Source organism: Acinonyx jubatus, chromosome D4 (assembly GCF_027475565.1).
Source record: "Acinonyx jubatus isolate Ajub_Pintada_27869175 chromosome D4, VMU_Ajub_asm_v1.0, whole genome shotgun sequence".
In the NCBI taxonomy this organism is placed as follows: domain Eukaryota; kingdom Metazoa; phylum Chordata; class Mammalia; order Carnivora; family Felidae; genus Acinonyx; species Acinonyx jubatus.
Genome location: NC_069391.1, coordinates 86,206,072 through 86,225,037, shown reverse-complemented (window position 1 = coordinate 86,225,037; position 18,966 = coordinate 86,206,072). Strand labels below are relative to the sequence as shown.

Here is an 18,966-nt window from a genome sequence, read left to right as displayed (position 1 = left end):
AAATGCATTTCTAAATCAGTTTATTTTAATTTTGAAGGGATTTTGGCATGACAGAATGGGGACTGGTATATACAAGTTGTGCTTTCTAGAACACTCACTTTCCCCCCGACCAGTCTGTTGAATTTTACCAATTCTCACAGAAGTAACTTTATGGGTCTGGTGGCAGTAAGCATAACTTAAAGGCGCTTTGGCTTTCCATTTTTTCATGACTTTAATTCTCACCAAATAAGAAAAGCTTGGCTCAGTTTTTTTCAAGTTTTTGCCTTCGGCTTTGTTGGCGAACCCAAAACTATCTTCTGTGTTAGATGCCAGAACGGGTTTGGTAAACTGTAGGCCAGTCCAGCCTGCAGTTTGTTTTGTGTGACTCGTGAGATAAATTTCTATTTTTTTTTTTAAATTGAGATTCATATACTGGGTATTTAATTCATATACTATAAACCTCTCCATTGCAACTGTACAACTCAGTTGTTTAAGCATCTTCACAAATGTCTGCAACCATCACCACCATCTTATTCCAGAACCTTTTTCTTATCTGGAAAAAAAAAAAAAAACCACTGTAGTCCTTAATAGTCACTCTTTATTCCCTCTTCCCACAGCCCTGGCCACCACTAGTCTACTTTCTCTATGGCTGTGCCTCTTCTGGACATTTAGTGTAAATGGAACCAGACAATATGTAGCCTTTGGTGTCTGGCTTCTTCCATGTGGCATGTTTTCAAGATTCACCCAGGTTGTAGCCTGTTATCGTTACTTTGTTCCTTGTCCGGATGCATAATGTGCTTTTATACGGATACGCCTAGTTTGTTTACCCGTTCGTTGGTTGGTCGATGGACGTTTGAGTCGTTCGTTGGTTGGTCGATGGACGTTTGAGTTGTTTCCACTTTTTGCATATCATGAATGACACTGCTATCAACATTCATGTACAAGTTGTTGTGTGAGTACATGTTTTCAATTCTCTTGGGTTCATACCTAGGAGTAGAGTTTCTGTATCATATGGTACCTCCACGTTTAACTTGTTAAGGAACTGCCAAACTGTCTTCCATTCTGGCCGTTTTGAAGGGTTGGAAAAAAATTTTAAAACATGCGTATTTTGTGATGTGAAAATTATATGAAATTATATAAAATCCACATTTCATCATCCATAAAGTTTTATTGGAACACGGCCATGCTTCATTTATTGTCTGTGGCTGACTTTGTTTATGCTAGAGTTGAGTAGTTAAGACCGCGTGGCTTGCAAAGCTTAAAATATTTACTCTCTGACCCTTTTACGGAAGCAGTTCTTGCCAGAATCATGGGACTTTAGGAGGAAACCATTCTGTGGTGCCTCTGCTTCCTGTGTGTCTCGAATGGCAGGGCACCTGAGCTAAACTTCTGCATGGTGGCATCACTTCTCTTACGTGGTTTCTCAATGTGGCTGGTTACCTGGTGATTTTAGTCGTGTGTGTGTGTGTGTGTGTGTGTGTGTGTGCGCGTGTGCGTGAGAGAGAGAGAGGGAGAGAGAGGGAGAGAGAGATAATATTTAAAACTCAGGGGGCACCTGGATGGCTCAGTCAGTTAAGTGTCTGACTACAGCTCAGGTCATGATCTCACAGTTCATGAGTTCGAGCCCCGCGTCAGGCTCCGTGCTGACAGCTCGGTGCCTGGAGCCTGCTTTGGATTCTGTGTCTCCCTCTCTCTTTGCCCCTCCTTCCCTTGTTCACTCTCTCTCTCTCTCTCTCTCTCAAAAAGAAATAAACATTAAAACTCAGAAACATTTAGAATTCTTTTTGGATTTTTGCTGTTACTGGTTTTTGCCTTTTCTCTTCCCAAGATGAAAATAGCTTTATGGTTTTTAGTTGCTGCAAAAAGCATTCCCAAATGATGAGAAAACCTCTATTTATAATTTGGTGAACATGTTTCTTGATATTTGTCTGTGGACAGAAAGCCTAGATATGGAATTTCTACATAATAGTGTCACATACATCTTCTTCTCTTATTGGCTTCCCCCCGTCAAATATCACTGTTGTGTTGTCATTTCTAAAAGCCTAGAGGTACCTCATTCTTTTTAACGGTAATAAAGAATTCCGTTAATTTACTTATGTGTCCTTAAAAGTCTCTAAACAGTAGGGACATAATATTTGGGGTTTTTTGACTGTACGTTGTTGTCTGTAGTTTGTCTTTTTTCAATAGCTATGTGTTTTTCCAGAATATTCTAATTATCCTTAAATTGATATTGTTGAACATGTAGGTTTTCCTTGTCTTTCACATATTTATAAAAATTATCTTTTTCTCCGGGCTCCTGGATGGCTTAGTCAATTAAGCCTCTGACTTCGGGTCAGGTCGCGATCTCATGGTTTGTGAGTTCGAGCCCCACATTGGACTCTCTGTTATCAGCACAGAGCCTGCTTCGGATCCTCTGTCCCCCTCTCTTTTGTTCCTCCCCTGATTGCACTCATTCTCTCTCAAAAGTAAAAAATAAAAGGTTAATTTTTTCTCTTGGTGTATTTGTAAGGAATAGAGTGACGGTGGTCCCCCCATGTCTGGTGTTTTGCTTCCTGTAGTTTTGGTTACCCGCCATAACCATGGTCTGCAAGCAGATGATCCTCCTTCTGACCTTGTCAGAAGGTCAGAAGTAGCCTAACACTGAATCGTGACTACTCGGTCACTCACCTTGTGCCATTTCATCACGTAGGCAGTTTTTCAAATCCAAATCACATTATCACAAGAAGGGTGAGTACAGGACAATAAGATGTTTCGCAAGAGCCAGCTGGGTGGCTCAGTCGGTGACGTGTCCGACTTCAGCTCAAGTCATGATCTCACGGTTTTTGAGTTCGAGCCCCACATCGGGCTCCGGGCTGACGGCTCAGAGCCCACTTCGGATCCTCTGTCCTCCTTACTCTCTCTCTCTCCCCCTGCACTCTTTCTCCCAAATAAACATTTAAAAAAAGATATTTCGCTAGAGATTACAGTGTGTTGTTCTGATTATTCTATTTTATTACTAGTTATTGTTGTGAATCTCTAACTATGCCTAACTTATACATTCAACTTTATCATAGGTATGTATGTATAGGAAAAAACGTAGTGTATGTAGGATTCAATACTGTCTGCTGAGGGGGCCTTGGTATATAATTCCCCATGGATAAGCGGGGACTCAACTAAACCATCCATCCATATCTGTAATGGGGAAGTAAACCGACTGCCAGCAAGCTTCCATTATTACTGTGTTCAGCAGTGTGTATACACAGGTCCATTGCCCATATCCTAGCTAATGCTGGATATTAACGTTTGAATTAATCATGTTTGCAAAGTATATAATAATTTCTTTAAAGTATATTGTACTATATTTTCTGGCCTCTTCTTTTTTGCAGACATGATTTGTGACAACCTCAAATTTAAAATTTACTTCTTAAAAAATTTCCATTTTCCCATGATTTGTTTTCTTTCTTTTCCTCTGTACAACGTGACTTTCAGTGCCCCGTGGTTACTTGTGGAGTGATGTCTGGATGTTAACACTGCATTTGGTATAACTTCCTGATATTTTTACCAAAGTTTTTAATAAGTTATGCTTACTGTGTATGGATTCCCCTGTTTTATTGTATGTTCTGATACGTTATTGTTTGAATTTTTCTTCTTTTAAAAAGACTTTTTTTTTAATGTTTATTTTTGAAGAAGAGAGAGACAGAGTGTGAGTGGGGGCTGGGGGGAGGCAGAGAGAGAAGGAGACACAGAATCCGAAGCAGGCTCCAGGCTCCGAGCTATCAGCACAGAGCCCGACGCAGGGATCAAACAAACCCACAAACCGCGAGATCATGACCTGAGCCGCCGTCGGACGCTCAACCGACTGAGCCACCCAGGCGCCCCTTTTTCTTCTTCTTAAGAAAGCATGAGGGAAGGAGAGTGAGCCTGGCAGATTCCTGAGCTAAAGCAGAGGTGGCTGTGGAGGCTTTTAAGAGGATCACAGTTGTGCCTGGTGTGGCCCTGCCTGTGGGGGGTCAAGGCCCCAAGGGATGGAGGGGACCCAGAAATCTGTAGCTCTTCTGCCTCTTGGCTCACTGGCAGAGGAGGCCCCGAAACAGAGAAGTACCCCACTCTCTGTGGATTTAAGGACGGGTACCCTCGTATGTGTTAGGGCTTTCTTAGGTAGACAGAAGAGAAGGAAGGCCAGTGGTGCCTCTTCCTGGCTTTCCAGAAATTCTTACTGAATATTTTTCAGCCTAAAAGTGACAGGCTAAAATCAAGGCATTGAATTTTTTTCCACGGTTTTTTTTTTTCCCTTATTTGACCTAGTTTTATGTTCAAACATATATCAATGCTAACTGGCAAGTTATACTTCAGTATGTTAATAAAATAGAAGCAGACTCATTTTGGTCTTATTTAATTCTACATGAATTAAAAAAAAATAACCCAATACCTACATACTCTCACTGCAAAAATTAAACTAACACAAAGTTATATAAAATAAAAAGTCAAAAGCCACATTCGTCAACAGCTCCTGACAACAATTACTAATAATTTTATTTTCAGATGTTTTAAAATGCATTTAGTATATGTAATGCATTTAAAACCTAAAATACATACATGCATATATATACATACATGTGCTATATATATCTAGTATTTATCATATGTATGTTTAGTATACATATTGGTTGAATATACATATTCTGCAGCTTGCTTTTTAAAGTTTAATATATCTTAGAGTGCCATATGTTCTTTTTTTTTCATTTCGAGAGACAGAGAGAGAGCATGAGCAGGGGAGAGGGGCAGAGAGAGAGGGAGAGATCAAGCAGACTCCTCGCTCAGCATGGAGTCTGACATGGGGCTCCACCCCACGACCCCGGGATCATGATCTGAGCCAAAATCAAGAGTCAGATGCTCAGCCGACTGAGCCACCCGGGTGCCCCAACCATGTGTTTTCCACACGACCAGAAATCGAGCGGGTTGCAAGAATAGCTCGAAGCCATGATGATTGGAGACTACTGAGGCTGGGTGCACGCGTACTGTTTATAACTCAGAAGTTACTCAGATACAAAGTGGAGGCCGTATGAGACGTGTTTTCCTTTTGTCTACGGTCCTTCAATTTCAGATTGTAATCGTAGTGGAATGAAGTTAGAATTGCTCAAAATAATTTCACTCAGCTTCAGATGCATTGGAGACGGATCCGTTAGTTCTTCCGACGTGTTCATTGAGGGTGTGCCCGGAACGTGCCCCACAGTGTGCTTCTGGCCTCCCACCAGTGGTGCCAGGCGGAAGGGTGATTGTAAGCCCTTTTGCTCTGCTGGGTCTCGATAGCAGATAATTAAGTAAAAATGATTTGTCTCATTGTAGGCTGCACCGTAGGGTCACATGGGTCACATGGAGGTTCACAGGGACCATCCCTTCACTTGGCTGAATTGTTACCTTTTCATTTTGCTGTAGATGTTATTTTATTGTTTGATTCCTTAAAAAAAATTTTAATGTTTGTTTATTTTTGAGAGAGAGAGACAGTGCAGGCAGGGGAGGGGCAGAGAGAGAGGGAGACACAGAATCCGAAGCGGGCTCCGGGCTCCGAGCTGTCAGCACAGCGCCCGACACAGGGCTTGAGCTCACCGACTGCGACGTCATGAGCTGAGCCACCCAGGCGCCCCCTCATTGTTTGATATTTATTCACATTCCTTTCAAACACGCTGATAGTCAAAAGACATATTATGACCATGTGTTAATGATACAAGTAGCTTAGATTTACATACAGCTTTACTGCTAAAGAATGAAGGGGTCCAAAGATTTGGCTTAGAAGCTGTAAAGATGCCTCGGGTTCTTGTTTACCAAGATGGGAAAAAAGCAAGTGGACACAGGGGGGCAGCAGTGTAATCCTGTTGGACTGGGAGCTTGGTGCTTTCTTTTTACTGATCTCTTAGAGAAAAAATGTCTACTTGGGGATAAGTCATGTTACATTCAGTGCAGCTGTAAATCGCCATTTCTGTGGGCACCTGTTCCCTCAATCAGAGTTTGGTTTTATACTTTGTAGTGGTGTTTACCAGGCATCAGCAAGAACAGAACTCCTGCCTCGGAAAATATGGTTTTGAATTCCTGCTTTGCCGTGTGGCATCATGATAAGTGTCTTCTACTCACAGAGCCTCAGTTTCCTTATCGGTAGAGAAGGCATCAAATGAGACTCCATAGTGGGAAGCAAGCTGTCGATTCTGATGTGCTCTATAAATGTTAGATTTTCAATACAATATTGTTATTAAAATGATCGATTTTGGGGGCGCCTGGGTGGTTCAGTTGGATGAGCATCCAACTCTTGATTTCGGCTCAGGTCAAGATCCCAGGGTGATGGGATCGAGCCCCCTCTGCCCTGGGCATGGAGCCTGCTTGAGATTCTCTCTCTCTCTCTCTCTCTCTCTCTCTCTCTCTCTCTCTCTCTGTCTCTCTCTCTCTCCCCCTCTGCCCCTCTCCCCTGCTTGTGCTCTCTATCTCTCTTTCAAAAAAAAATTTTTTTTGTCTTGAAGTCCTCATTCGTTTTCCTTTTTAGGGGAAATGTTTTTCATCGACGGCATCGATGATGTCGTTGTCTGTCTGTGCCATTAGCCTATAAGAACACGGATTTCCTTCAGACACAGCACGTGGCCTATGAGTATCGCTCAGCCTGTGTATAACCCAGGCTTTTGCTGTAACATCCTCGTGGGGTGCCAACATTTTTACACTGGGTGGCAGTTAGGACTCTAGAATGTGATGGAACCAGAGAGAGAACTGAGGACGTAAGCCTTCTGTCTACCTCCTCCAATTTCAGTGCCTTCATCCCCATGATTCCAAAGGTAGTAGATGAGCAGGCCAGTTCTCTGACCTCTTATTTTTATCTTCATTCTTGCTAACGACGGCGATAGTGACTCAGTAGCTGTCACTTTGGATGCAGTGACAAGAGCTAGCCAAAAACCTATGAAAGGAAAAAGGAACAGCCCGGTGTGTGAGGCCTCGTCCCAGGCACGCAGGTGTTCCCGGTAGGAGCGTGTGACTGAAAACACGTGACGTCCAGAGACCAGGGTGGCCCGGGTACCTCGTACCCCTGCTGGGTGGGTGTCATGGAGCGGGCACGATAATGGCAGGTGATGTCCGAGTGCTCTACACTTTGTATATGTCACGTGACCTCACAGTAGCCCTAGGGGGCAGGTACTACGATGACTTTTACGTTTTCCTGAAGAGGCCCCTGAAGTTAGGAGATGACGTAACGTGCTCCTGGTCACACAGCTGGTAAAGGGTGGGGCAGGGATCTGAACCAGCTCTGTGTGCATCTGGACACGGTTCTTCCCCACTGTACGTGGACCTCAGCAGAAAGCTGCGTTCCGTTGCTGGTGACGGATGAGGAGACCGTCGCATCACTTCCCATTTTCAGGTTGCGCTTGTGAGACCTCAGACTGGAGGAAGTCTGGCTGGCCGGCAGAGGTGGGGAGGCCATGACCCTCCTAGGGAGCACTGATAAAAAAAGGTGGCCAGGATAAGACTGGGAAATGATTGATGCTAAGATTGATTCTGGGATAGCACCCGCCTTCCACTGCCTCCCCACCTTTCTCTTTGTCATCAGTGTACCTTGTATATTTATTTGCATAGTTGTTTTGACATCTGTAGACTGGAAACTCCAGGAGGGCAGGAGTTGGACCCATTTTGTCTGCTAGTATACATGCAGGGTCTAGGACTCCTGGCACACGGTAGGTTCTCTATGCATATTTCTTGAACGTATGAATGAAAAGAAATTGAAAATATTGGAAAGAAATGATTGAGAAATGAATGAACCGTGAAGGTTGGAAAAAAAAATTTTTAAGTAGGCTTTATCCCCAGTGCAGAGCCCAACACGGGGCTTGAACTCACGACCTGAGATCAGGGTCAGGACCTGAGCTGAGATCAAGAGTTGGCTGCTTATCCAACTGAGCCACCCAGTGACCCCTCAGAGGATTTTTGGTCTGTCTGCCTTGTCTCACGGTGGTGGAAACGGAGTCTCAGAGAGGGTGATTACTGCTAACTGACTCCACGTCGGTCTTCACGATTATCCCCTCAAGAGGCACTTAGCAAGTGTCCGCCCTGTACCAGGCACCCGTCTGGGGGCAGCCCCGGGGGGCTGTGTTTTACCACTCGGTTCTGACGGCCACCGAAACACAGGTGTAAAATGTCTATCTTTAATGACATCTCAAGGGCCGTATGGGAAACGCTGACAGAATGGTCCCTCTCCAGGTGAGGCATCGTGGCTGGGCCACTCACTGCCTGGCATTCACACCTTTCTGGGCACAGCCCTGCCAGGGATAGAGTAAGGAACGTTGACAGACAGGGACTGCTTTCATGGAACGTTGATGGAAACGGATCAGAGATACATATCCGAAGATACATATGAAGAGCCTGCTGAGTGGTACGTTAAGGGCTGCAAGTTCATCAGGCTGCAAGTTCAAAGGGCATACCGCCTTTCTAATGAGATGAAATTTCAACCAAGGCCCATCATGGGATAGGAGGGAGGCAGCCCTGCAGAGATCCGGGGAAGGAACGTTACAGGGAGAACCCGGGGCAAACGTCTGAGGTCGAGGCGAGCCTGGCCTGTTGGAGGGACAGCGGGAAGGGCGGCAGGGAGGGCGTGGAATGACCGAGGAGGAAGAGTGGTAACATGAGGCAGGAGAGGCAGTTAGAGGCCTGATTATGTGGAGTCTTGAAGTCCAGAGCAAGATGCTCAGGCTTTATTCGCGAGTGATGGGAAGCCCGCTGGGAGGTTCTCAGGAGAGGAAAGGCCCAGTCTGACGTGTTTATAACATCACGGTGTGTGGAGGACAGGTGTGAGTGCAGCAAGAATGGAAGCAGAGAGAGCAGTGTGGAGGCCGTGGCAGTGGTCCGGGAGGGAGGTGGTGTGGCGGGGACCGGGGTAGTGACCGTCAAGATGGAGAGAGGAGACAGATTGCAGGTTTATTTCGGAGACGGAGTCCACAGGACTGGCTAGCGGGTTAACGTGAGGGGCGAAGGAGTGGAGTCAAGGATAAAGCCTGGACTTTTGGCCCGAGCACATGCTCCCTTCTCTCTGAAGGGAGAATAGGGGATAGCTTATATGTGGGAAAAAAATCAAGGGTGTTGTTTTGGACCTGTTACTTTGGAGACATGAGGAGACATTGGACGTGAAGCTTGAAGGACGAAGGAGATCTCAACAGGATGGGAAGGAAGAAAGGACATTTTGGAAGGAACAGCACCGGCAGAGGAAGGACGCGGCGGTGGAGGAGGGAGAGATACATCTTCAATCCGTTGTGGCCGGAGCACGTCTGAGAGAAGGGTGGGGACACGTGATCTGATGACGAAAACCATAGAATGCGTTCTTTTTGCACATGGATCCTTATTAGAACCCAAACATTCATATTTATTTATTTATTTTAATTTTTAAAAAATGTTTTATATATTTTTGAAAGAGAGAGAGAGAGAGAGACAGATGAGCAGGGGAGGGGCAGAGAGAGAGGGAGACACAGAATCTGAAACAGGCTCCAGGCTCCGAGCCATCAGCACAGATCCCGACGGGGGGCTCGAACTCACGGACTGTGAGATCATGACCTGAGCTGAAGTCAGACACTTAACTGACTGAGCCCCCCAGGCGCCCCCCGAACATCTGTATTAAAGAATAAGTAGGAAGAAATTGGTCCATTATACGTGATAATGTCAGGTGTCTTCTGCCATCGATGTGCCAGAAATCCACCGTCGTCAGACTTCTTCTCACAAACAGAATGGTAGTCACCAAACAGTAAAGCTACCTGGTTGACCATAGTCTCTTCTGTGGCAGTGTGCCACACAGAGGCCACTCTTAGTCTGAACCTCTTGTGTCGCACCTGCTGTGTAGACGAGGAGCGTTCAGACGGCAGCTTCTCCGTCCTTCACTCAGTGATTCTCGGTCCTCGTAGCCCCCAGATCTGTTGGTAATGAGTGTTTGGGAACATCCCTTTCGTCAGACTGAATATAACCAACTGAAGCCAATCACTGCAAATGGAGAAATAAAAGGAAAATGGTTTAAAATAAAACGATAGCATATCAATACATAAATGGTGGGCACAAAGAAGTATTTAGATGTGGCATGGTTTTCAAACTGCCTGTAGGGGCTCAATAAAGACCCAAACACAGTCAAGTACGACGGTCCCTTAATTCACATGGTACCTGCATTCCCGAAAATTCAGTGTATTTTAAAACCATGCAGAGTGGGGCGCCTGGGTGGCTCAGTCGGTTGAGCTTCCGACTTTGGCTCAGGTCATGATCTCACGGTCTGTGAGTTCGAGCCCCGCGTTGGGCTCTGTGTTGACAGCTCAGAGCCTGGAGCCTGCTTCAGCTTCTGTGTCCCCTCTTTCTCTGACCCTCCCCCATTCATGCTCTGTCTCTCTCTGTCTCAAAAATAAATAAAAACATTAAAAAAAATAAAACCATGCAGAGAAAGTGCTTTGTGTTTACGTGTAGCCATGAGGTTCCAGGCTTCGCTAATTATAAGGGAAGAATTAGCTTCTCGCCTAAAAGAATGTCGGTTATGATGTTAGAATGTTGTGCAGGAGTGTCTTGAGTGTTGCAATGTCTTGACCCTGGCACCTTGGCTCCTGCCCATGACATGTCCCCACAAATTTTGGAAGTGTCCCTGAGGCTGGTACCAACCGTGCTAAGAACCACAGCCTCGGCTGTTCTGGGGGCCATCAGGATACTGGTGTCTCTGCATCAGAGGACACGTCGAGCCCCAGTCTATGCTGTAAGCTTTGTGTGAACAGGGCGCTGTCTGCTTTGTTCCTGTTCTGTCCCTAGGACCTGGCCCAAAGTGTGTCCTTGGAAAACATGTGGAAGGAAAGAATGGGTGGCGGCATGGATGGATGGACAGACAGATGGATGAAAAGAGATTTTTCTCTTTGTTCTGTCTTGTGGAGTAATCCTTTAGATATTTTTGTCTCTCTCTGTTGTGAGTTCGGAAGACTTTTAAATTTTATCCATGAGATAAGATCCAGTAGAAGTGTCTTCTACTCTGCCTCTTAAATAAGAGGTGCTTTAATCAAAAGGTTTATTTTTTTAATGTTTATTATTTTTGAGCATTTATTTATTATTTTATTATAATAAATACATATTTTTATATAAATATAAATAAACATTTTTGTTATAATAAATAAATATTATTTATTATTATTTTGAGCTCACCCCAAGTGTGAGCAAGGGAGGGGCAGAGAGAGGGAGACATAGAATCTGAAGCAGAGTCCAGGCTCCGAGCTGTCAGCACAGAGCCTGGTGCGGGGCTTGAACTCACAAACCGTGAGATCATGACCTGAGCTGAAGTCTGATGCTTAACCAAATGAGCCACCCAGGCGCCCCAAAATGTCTACTTTTATCTGAGTGCCTTCTCTGCCATCACCTGTCTGAGCTTTTATTCTGTTAAACTCAAGAAGTAGATCATTTTCAGAACGTAAATCTACTTACGGTTTTTCTCCTTGCATTCTAGCATGGGAAGAGTTGGCCTGCTATGAAGAAAACACACGAGATTTTCTTTTCCCTGAGCCCAAGCTGACACCTTCGCTCCCTGGCATGTACAGGCAGGTGCTCATGAAGACATTTGCAGGTTTTCCAGTAAGTGATTCATGCCCCGCTGGACTTCTGCTGGGAGAGATTCTTGCGACCTGGACATTTTATTTCCGATAGGGGATGCTCTTGGGCAGATCACTTCCATCTGAGTTAGTTCCCTTGTTCTGTTTAGCAGCCCCGTTTAGATGCCCCATTCAAAATACCAATTATACTGGTCTGAGAGGTGGGGATCTTACCTAGCCAGGTAAATCATTGCCATCGTCACACTGTCACATACTTATTAGGATGCTTTTTCCACCTTCTCTGAATGCAGACTAACTGAACGATTTGATACTGGTTTGTTTTTTATTAAATGTTTTATTTATTTTTGAGAGCGTTAGAGAGACAGTGCAAGCAGGCGAGGGGCAGAGAGAGAGGGAGACACAGAATCCGAAGCAGGCTCCAGGCTCCGAGCTGTCAGCACAGGGCCCAACACGGGGCTCGAACTCACAGACGATGAGATCACGACCTGGGCCGAAGTCGGACGCTTAACTGACTCAGCCACCCAGGTGCCCCTCTACCAGTTTATTTAATTGAAACTATTGTTTTAGTAGTAATAATGAAAGCAAAATACAGTCGTAATAGTAATAATGCCACCTCTCATTTATTTTGAGCTTTCGGTTCTTCATAAGCTATATTATTTTCCTCAGAGTTCTCATGTCATCCAAGGCAGCTATCACAGTCTCCACTTAACGGAAGGGAAAGAGACAGAGGTTCACAGTGATATTATTGAAGGATCTTAAAAGACACAGCAGTGATTCAGATGACAGTCTGTTTTGGGGGCATTGCCTGAACCCAAATTCAAAATATTCATTTTGATGATATCTGTGATAGTTTCTAACCTCACAGCAACTCGGATGGTTTTCTCAACATTTCTGTTGCCTGGATGGCCTCTGTTGTAAGGGCTGCACTTTATGAATTATAAAAAGCATATTTAATACTCAACTTTTCTGTTACTTGCCCATGAATCTCTGTTACTATCACTTAACAAAATGTTATTGCCTCCCATTTTGTTGAGAGTACTGTGTAGAATATACAACATGCAGGACCCTTACTTCTGTGATGTTTATGACGACAGAACTTCTAGTTCTAATACTTCAAATGGCAAACTTTCATCAAAAGTTGTCCTCCTCAGAATTGCTAATGTCCGTAACTCTAAACCCTCCATAATCTTTGAGGGTTCGGTGAATATCACTGACGCCATTTTTTTTTCCCCTTCGAGATACTCTTTGTATATCACCTATATCCATCGTACTCATGAGAATGCTTGCCTTTATCATATTGAGTTATTGGCATATTTCTCTTCAGGAGCTAAAAGGATCAAAACTGGCGAGAATCACGTGAAGGATATTCCTTATATTAACTTCGGTTTGCCTGAGTTTTCTATCACAGAAAAGCCATCCACAAACACTGAGCTGGTATCCAGCTGAGTATCGAGACGAGGAGAAACACACGTCTTATGTTTTCTCAAGTGTTGTCTCTGTTTAACTTTATGGGCATAAGTAGGAAGAAGAACATATAGGAAGTTGTGTTTAGAGTTTTTTGTAAATGCAGAGAAAGGGCTTTAAAACCGCAGGGAAAGATCGGCAAGCATTAGAGGTAAAGTGTCAGTGAAGTTAATGAAACTATGTTTTAAACAGTTTGTAAAAAGATAGCAGAGCTCAATTTCTCTCAAATGTTCTATAAAGCAACATAAAACCAGCTGCCACAGTTTTAATGGTAGCAGACATTCAGTGCCCGCTCGCTAGATGCCAGGTACTGTGCTGAGTTTCTTACAGGTTATCTCGTGCAGTCCTCCTTGACCCTGGAAGGTGGCTATCAGTTTTTTACTCATTTTACTGATGGGTAAGGTGGCACAGGGAGTTTAAGAAGGTGCTCGAAGAGAGGCACCTGGGTGCTCAGTCAGTTAAGTGTCTGACTCTCGGTTTTGGCTCAGGTCCGGATCTCACAGTTTCATGAGATCGAGCCCCACGTCAGGCTCTGTGCTGACGGTACACAGCCTACTTGGGATTCTCTCTGTCTCTCTGCCCCACCCCCCCACACTCACGCTGTCTATGTCTCTCTCAAAATGAATAAACTTTTAAAATATTGAAAAAAAAAAAAAGAATGGGCTTGAAGACACAGGGCTGATGAATGATGGGGCATGCTTGTCTGTCAGACTTCAAAGTCTGGAATCTTGGTCACTGTGAGACGCTAATTCTCTCGTGTTTATTTCAGCCCATTGTCCACTTTCTCTACATTCATATCATAGAACTTGAGTGTGTACATGTGTGGGTCAGGCAAATCATTCACTTGTTTTCTCTAAGTTGTTAATTCATTAAGAAGTAGATTTATTTCCTTCACGAAAATGTGACTTTTCCTTTGTATTTCTGTATTTCGTTTTATTTCACTTGATACCTTAACCGCTGTTTCTCCCCCCTTTTCCTGCTAAGGTTAAGAATTTTTTTTTTAATTTAATTATTTTTGAGCGGGAGAGGGGCAGTGGAAGAGGGAGAGAGAGAATCCCAAGTAGAGAGCGCAGAGCCCAATTCGGGGCTCAGAGTCATAAACTGGGAGATCATGACCTGAGCTGAAATTAAAGAGTCAGACACTTAACTGACTGAGCCACCCAGGTGCCCCAAGAATTTTTTTTTTTAATATAATTTGTTTTCTTGTTAGGTGAAGACTGTAAAGTAAGCAGAAGGAATATTATTATTTCTTCATTGTTAACTTTTAGTTAATAATTTCATTTTTTCTTTAGGGCCATGATTCTAGAAAAGTCGTACTGTTAAATCCATTTCTTGACCTAACCATCATGGCCCTCATCCTGTTGCTAAGGAAATTGGACAAGATAGACCCTGTAAATTTCAGCTCTAAACTTTTACACTAAAATCAGTGCTCCTGTGAACAAGAAAATACGTTCTTCCTTATTATCTGTCAGTCACTGTCAGGTGTCGAGGTTATATGAGGCGAACAGGAATGTGTTACGGGGTGTGGATTCCTTGCTGGTAGGGCACCTCCCTCCTCCTCTCCAGGCAAAGTGTAACAGCGGTTTGAAGTCCTGCTAGGCAGCCACACGTGCAAAGTGTGGACTCGGACTGTCTGGGTTCAGTCCCGGCTATGTCACTCATTACTGTGACTTTGGGGAAATTGCTTTCTCTCTGTTTACCTTAGGTTCCCAGCTGTAAAATGGACTGATAATAGTACTTCCCCTATAGGGTTATTGCGAGGGTTGGATATATGTACAGCGTTTAGCATGCTATCTGGCATATAGTTAGGTTCACGGTAAACGTGACCTGTTGTGGTTTATTAAATTGTCATTCAAATGATGATGCTGCCTCCTTGTGAGGCCATGAAAAACTGCACAAGTCTGTGGCCCACGTGGGGACGTGTTCAGGCTCAGACGGCTGGGCCATGGGGGACCTGAGGTCTGGCACACACGAGGTCTCATGATTCTAACCAACAGTGCTGTGGACCTTGGAGCTTCCCCCAGTCTCCTCTCCGGTGGGCAGTCTCATAGCTGGAGGTGAGGCTGAGCAGGTCACGTCATTGTATGCTGTTTGCCAGATGTCTCCACCCCCCACCACCACCCTTCCCCGCCCCGGATTTTCTAACTTGGCAGCAATTGGGCTCATGTGTTTGTAAGCCCAGAAATCTTCAGTCTCTGGCCCAAGCCTACCACTTGTATGGGCATACCACATTCTAGAGGCAAAAAAAAAGAAAAAAGAAAAAAAGGAGCTGAGGATCTAGGCTGTGCCTGTAAGGACATGTTCTGTGGACAAGATGAACGCACAAGAATGAACGTGCATAGGAGTGAATAAATGCCCAGGAAACAAGCTGACTCCTGGCTCCACCAATCCCCAGCTGCGTCACAGTGGACAGACTTAACCTCTCCAAGCTCGTTGGATAAAATGGGGATAGGACTGTGTCCTACCCAGGTGGTGGGAGGGTTAAATGAGATCGCGTGAAAGTCCCTCACTGTAAAGATACAGTACTTGTCGGTATCCTCTCCCCCTGGGGCTTCAGCTGATGCAGATCCTTCTTACTTCGTCCTATAATGAGAATGAGCTTTCACAGCCTGGAGGAGTGAGGGGGAGGGCGGGCTTTGAGAGGCCACCGGGGCTTGGACAGGAGATGAAGAAAGGGAAGGCACACCCGGGACAAGGAACACCTGGCCAGGTGATGGTGTCTGGGGGAGGGAAGAGCAGAGGGTCCTGCTGGGCGGGGGAGGGGGGGAGGGAGCGATGGCTGCAGGTGAGTCCATGAGGTCAGTCGGAGATCCTGTGACTCGATCAGATCCAGTTCTGTTCTCCTTTTGCCATCTAGAAGCCACGGGACCTTGGGAAGACTGCTTTCTGTCTCTCTAAAGCCTCAGTCTTTTTTAGAAAGATAATGGTATTTTTATTTTATTTATTTATCAATTAAAAGCGTTTATTTTTAAGTAATCCCTACACCCGACATGGGGCTCAAACTCGCAACCCCAACATTAAAAGTCGCACGCTCCGTTGGCTAAGCCAGCCAGGTGCCCAGATAATTGTATTTTTTAAATGACCGTGCGGTAAATTGATTTTTCTGATACACAGTTACATGAATGTTAACACATGCATAGATTTGTGAAACCACCACCGTGATCAGGATGTGGAGCTCTCCCATCAACCCCCAAATCTCCTCCCTTTATCCCTTTATAGGTGCAACCTCTGCCTTACCCCTCACCACTGGTCTGCTCTCCATCGCTGTAGTTCTGTCTTTTTCAGAAGGTCACGTAAAGGGAATTATATGGTCTGCACCCTTTTGAGATTGGCTCCTTTCACTTAGAAAAATGCCTTGGACAGTCACCCATGTGATTGTGTGCACCAGCACTTTGTTCCTTGTTATTACTGAGTGTGTGTGTGTCTGTGTATTATTCAGTATGGCACCGATCCCCAGAAAAGTGTCAATGACACGAATTGGGGAGTTTGGAAATAGATCTAATGAGCATAAATATTTGGTATAAGATACGAAGCATGTTTTTCAAAGCAAATAGGCAAGGAAGGAGAACCTCTATCTATCCCAGATAATCCTAGATAATCTCACTCAATTCTGTGGTTCAGTGTTTTAATTTTTTAATGTTTATTTATTTTTGAGAGAGACAGAGTGCGAGCAGGGGGAGGGGCAGAGAGAGAGGGAGACACAGAATCCGAAGCAGGCTCCAGGCTCTGGGCTGTCAGCACAGAGCCCGACACGGGGCTCGAACTCACGGACCGTGAGATCATGACCTGAGCTGAGATCATATGTTTAACCAACTGAGCCACCCAGGTGCCCCATATGTATATATTTTAGGCGATATGTGTGGGTTATGCCAACCACACAAAAGAGTAATTAGGTTCTTACAGGCTTTCAAGTTAGAATGGGATGGGCGAAGAATCTGTTTCCAGTAATTTATTTGCTTCCTTTATGCTATTTCATTTTTAGGGCATTGCTCCCAAAATAGAGTTTTCCACACGGACAGCCATCAGAGAACGCGTGTTCCTGCATAGAAACAGGTTTCTTGTAAGTATAGTCAAGAAGCCAGTGGTAGATCTGTCAGGAATTTTCTCCGCAGAATGTTCTCAGCTCAAACTCAGTTACCAAGTTTAGATGCAACTGGATGAGTAGAAACCTGGAGACTCCTGGCTGGGTTTGAGTTTCTGTATTCGGACTGTTCAGCCTGCCCCATTAGACTGTGTCTGACATGGGTTCCTTCTGGTCTGTGGTGGAGCGGACAGAAAAGCGATACAAAAGCCAAAGTTACAAGTTTGACATAAGTAGGCTGGTTAGCTTATTTGCTATTGTTTCATGGCTTTTGCTCTTGAGCTTGTGAATATGAGGGTTCCTTCCCTCTTGGCTGAGGCTGCTGCTCCGAGTTGTATTTGGGGCCGTCTTTGGTGATCGGGAAGGGTCTCGGGCGTTCTTGTTCAGCCCTGATTTCCCGTCATCCTGAGTACTTTTGGTGTTTCTTTTACCTTGTGGCTTATAATTTTTAACCATTAAAATCCTTTCTAGAACAATATGGAGCCTGGGTGAATGTAATTGGTAAAGCTTCTTCAGGTGCTTTGCTTGTCATCCCAGATCTTGCCTGGTGTCCTGGAAAATCCTTGAAAATGTAGGCTGTGGGTTAAGGGGGTACTGAATGAAAAGGGTCACTAATCTGTGCAAATCCATCAATCCTGTGGGCATCATAACTCATATCATGGGAGGCCAATGATTAATTTAAGGAAGGCATCAGCTGCTTTTTAGGTTTTCCTTATTTAAAAAAAAGCATTTGTTTAGTTTGAAAGAGGGAGGAGGCAGAAAGGGAGAGAGAGAGAATCCCAAGCCAGCCCTGTGTTGTCAGCGCAAAGCTCCATGCGGGGCTTGAACTAACGAACCATGAGATCATGGCCTGAGCCGAAATCAAGAGTCAGATACTTTACCAACTGAGCCACCCAGGCGCCCCAGTATTTCCTTACTTACCTGCTATTTTTTCCAGGCTGATATGGGTGCATGGTGATTTTTCAGTTTATCTTTCTTTTCCACCCCATCATATTAATTTTGCTTTCATCTCCTAATATAGGTCTTCCTTTAAGTGTTAACTTTTTATTTTTTTAATGTTTATTTTTGAGAGAGAGAGAGAGACAGAGCACGAGCAGGGGAAGGGCAGAGAGAGGGAGACACAGAATCCGAAGCAGGCTCCAGGCTCTGAGGTGTCAGCCCAGAGCCTGACGCGGGGCTTGAACTCACAGACCACGAGGTCATGACCTGAGCCGAAGTCGGCCGCTTAACCAACTGAGCCACCCAGGGGCCCCAAGTGTTAACTTTTTAAAGTAACAGAATTATTGTTTTTTCTTATGGCAAAAGTATTCATTTTAGAAAATTAGAAAATACAGATAAGCAAAAAGGACAAAATAAAAATTGCCTGTCATTCTTATTATCTAGAGATGAGCATTACTCATTTTTTTTGAGCATGTTCTTCTGTATACACATACCCACACCCACACCCACATAGTTTTAACGTTAAAAGATTGCATATCACTTTGCACCTTTCCCTCTTCACCTAACATACCCTGGGCATGTTTCTCACGTCCTTAAGTATTCTTAACACCAGGCAGATTTTCACGGCTTCATTGCAGTCCACCATATGGAAGCACCATAATTTGGTCATTTTCCTGTTGTTGGGCACTTCACTGATACAGTAGTCAGAGTTCAGTCAGGAAAACAGACCGCACATGTTATTTTAGTACACAGATTTAATCTTTTATTTTTTTGAAGTTTATTTATATTTTGAGAGAGAGAGCACGAGAGAGAGCACATGCACCTGTGTGGGCGGGGGAGGGGCAGAGGGAGAGAGAGAATCCCAAGCAGGCTCCACGCTTTCGCAAAGGGCCCAACCTGGGGCTCGAACTACTGAACCGTGAGATCATGATCCGAGCCGACATCGAGAGT

At 44.6% G+C, this 18,966-nt stretch overlaps 1 protein-coding gene across 1 annotated transcript in view; it reads left to right on the top strand.

Annotated features, from left to right (window-relative positions):
• Positions 1 to 18,966, top strand: part of SPATA6L (spermatogenesis associated 6 like) — a 47,978-nt gene that overhangs the window by 11,210 nt on the left and 17,802 nt on the right. Inside the window, exons 6-7 of the mRNA XM_053205331.1 lie at positions 11,429 to 11,553; positions 16,978 to 17,055. Coding sequence (XP_053061306.1) covers positions 11,429 to 11,553; positions 16,978 to 17,055 — 203 coding nt within the window. The remainder of the gene's footprint in view (positions 1 to 11,428; positions 11,554 to 16,977; positions 17,056 to 18,966) is intronic.